We start from the raw sequence: 1,919 nt of genomic DNA, 5'->3' as shown, positions 1-1,919 counted from the left end.
CGATCACATGACCTAAACCAACGATCACATGACCTAAACCAACGATCGCATGACCTAAACCAACGATTGCATGACATAAACCAACGATCGCATGACCTAAACCAAGATCACATGACCTAAACCAACGAACACATGACGTAAACCAAGATCACATGACCTAAACCAAGATCGCATGACTTAAACCAACGATCGCATGACCTAAACCAACGATCGCATGACTTAAACCAACGATCGCATGACCTAAACCAAGATCACATGACCTAAACCAACGAACACATGACATAAACCAAGATCACATGACCTAAACCAAGATTGCATGACTTAAACCAACGATCACATGACCTAAACCAACGATCGCATGACTTAAACCAACGATCGCATGACCTAAACCAACGATCGCATGACTTAAACAAACGATCACATGACCTAAACCAACGATCACATGACCTAAACCAAGATCACATGACCTAAACCAACGATCGCATGACTTAAACCAACGATCGCATGACCTAAACCAAGATCACATGACCTAAACCAACGATCACATGACCTAAACCAACGATCACATGACTTAAACCAACGATCGCATGACTTAAACCGACGATCACATGACCTAAACCAACGATCACATGACCTAAACAAACGATCACATGACCTAAACCAAGATCACATGACCTAAACCAACAATCACATGACTTAAACCAACGATCGCATGACCTGAACCGACGACCCCCTGACCTGAACCAAAGACCTCATGACCTGAACCAAAGACCTCATGACCTGAACCAACGATCATAGCTTGGTCACGTAAGCGCGGCAGCTGAGGCTCAGGTTTCAGATCAGTTTTTGACAGGAGCGTGTTGTTTCAGTGCGGTGTCCGGCAGATCAGTTCTCCTGCTCCAATGGTCAGTGTATCGGCAAACACAAGAAGTGCGACCACAACACGGACTGCAGCGACAACTCCGATGAGATCGGCTGCTGTGAGTTGTTAAAAATATTTACTGATTATATCTAGAGGTATATTTAGATTTACATTTAGAAACTAAACTCTGTTTCACACTTTTCTAAAACGTGTGAATGTTTTTTCTTCTGTGGTGTCAGATCCGACGGAGGAGCCGCAGCCCTCGTCCAACAACACCATCAGCTCCATCGTCGGCGTGGTTGTAGCGTTGTTCATGGTGGGTGCCATCTACTTTGTGTGTCAGCGCGTCCTCTGTCCTCAGATGAAGGACGACGGCGAGACCGTCACCAATGACTTTGTGGTTCACGGGCCGTCTGTACCACTGGGATACGTGCCACACCCGAACTCGCTGTCCAGCTCGCTGCCAGGTGAGCCTCAGCTCAGAGCCACGCACCTGAGGTCATGGCAAACATTTCAGTCAGAGAAAGAAGTCCTTTTTCAGTTTTTTGTAGGGCTTTTATTGTGAAAGGCCTGGTTTGCATTTCCTGCTGCAGCAGCTGGATCCAAGTTGATTTGAAAGAGCTTGATGGTTCTGCTTTGTTCAAATGATCTTCTGCTGACATCATTCCACCTGTCCACAGGTATGTCCAGAGGGAAGTCTGTGATTGGCTCTCTGAGCATCATGGCTGGTGGCAGCAGTGGCCCGCCGTACGACCGCGCTCACGTCACCGGAGCCTCGTCCAGCAGCTCTTCCAGCACTAAGGGAACCTTCTTCCCCCCGGTAAGAATTGGACCTTTTTGACCTGGTCTTGGTCCACGCTCATCTCTATTCTCTAATCCTGATCCGGGTCGCTGTGTGTTTTCTAGATCCTGAACCCACCCCCATCTCCTGCCACGGTACGATCCCAGTACACCCTGGAGTTCGGTTACTCCTCCAACAGTCCGTCCACTCACCGCTCCTACAGGTACGACTTCTGTTCCCACAGGTACGGCTTCTGTTCCCACAGGTACAGCTTCT

The 1,919-nt window shown here is 48.2% G+C and overlaps 1 protein-coding gene across 2 annotated transcripts in view; it reads left to right on the top strand.

Annotated features, from left to right (window-relative positions):
• Positions 1-1,919, top strand: part of lrp6 (low density lipoprotein receptor-related protein 6) — a 20,071-nt gene that overhangs the window by 15,725 nt on the left and 2,427 nt on the right. For both annotated transcript variants that reach the window (XM_037695611.1, XM_037695610.1), the window contains exons 19-22: positions 870-980; positions 1,102-1,329; positions 1,543-1,682; positions 1,769-1,866. In XM_037695611.1, coding sequence (XP_037551539.1) covers positions 870-980; positions 1,102-1,329; positions 1,543-1,682; positions 1,769-1,866 — 577 coding nt within the window. The remainder of the gene's footprint in view (positions 1-869; positions 981-1,101; positions 1,330-1,542; positions 1,683-1,768; positions 1,867-1,919) is intronic.

The sequence above is a fragment of the Nematolebias whitei genome, chromosome 22, assembly GCF_014905685.2.
Source record: "Nematolebias whitei isolate Nwh7 chromosome 22, NemWhi1, whole genome shotgun sequence".
In the NCBI taxonomy this organism is placed as follows: Eukaryota; Metazoa; Chordata; class Actinopteri; order Cyprinodontiformes; family Rivulidae; genus Nematolebias; species Nematolebias whitei.
This window is presented reverse-complemented; position numbering and strand designations above follow the sequence as displayed.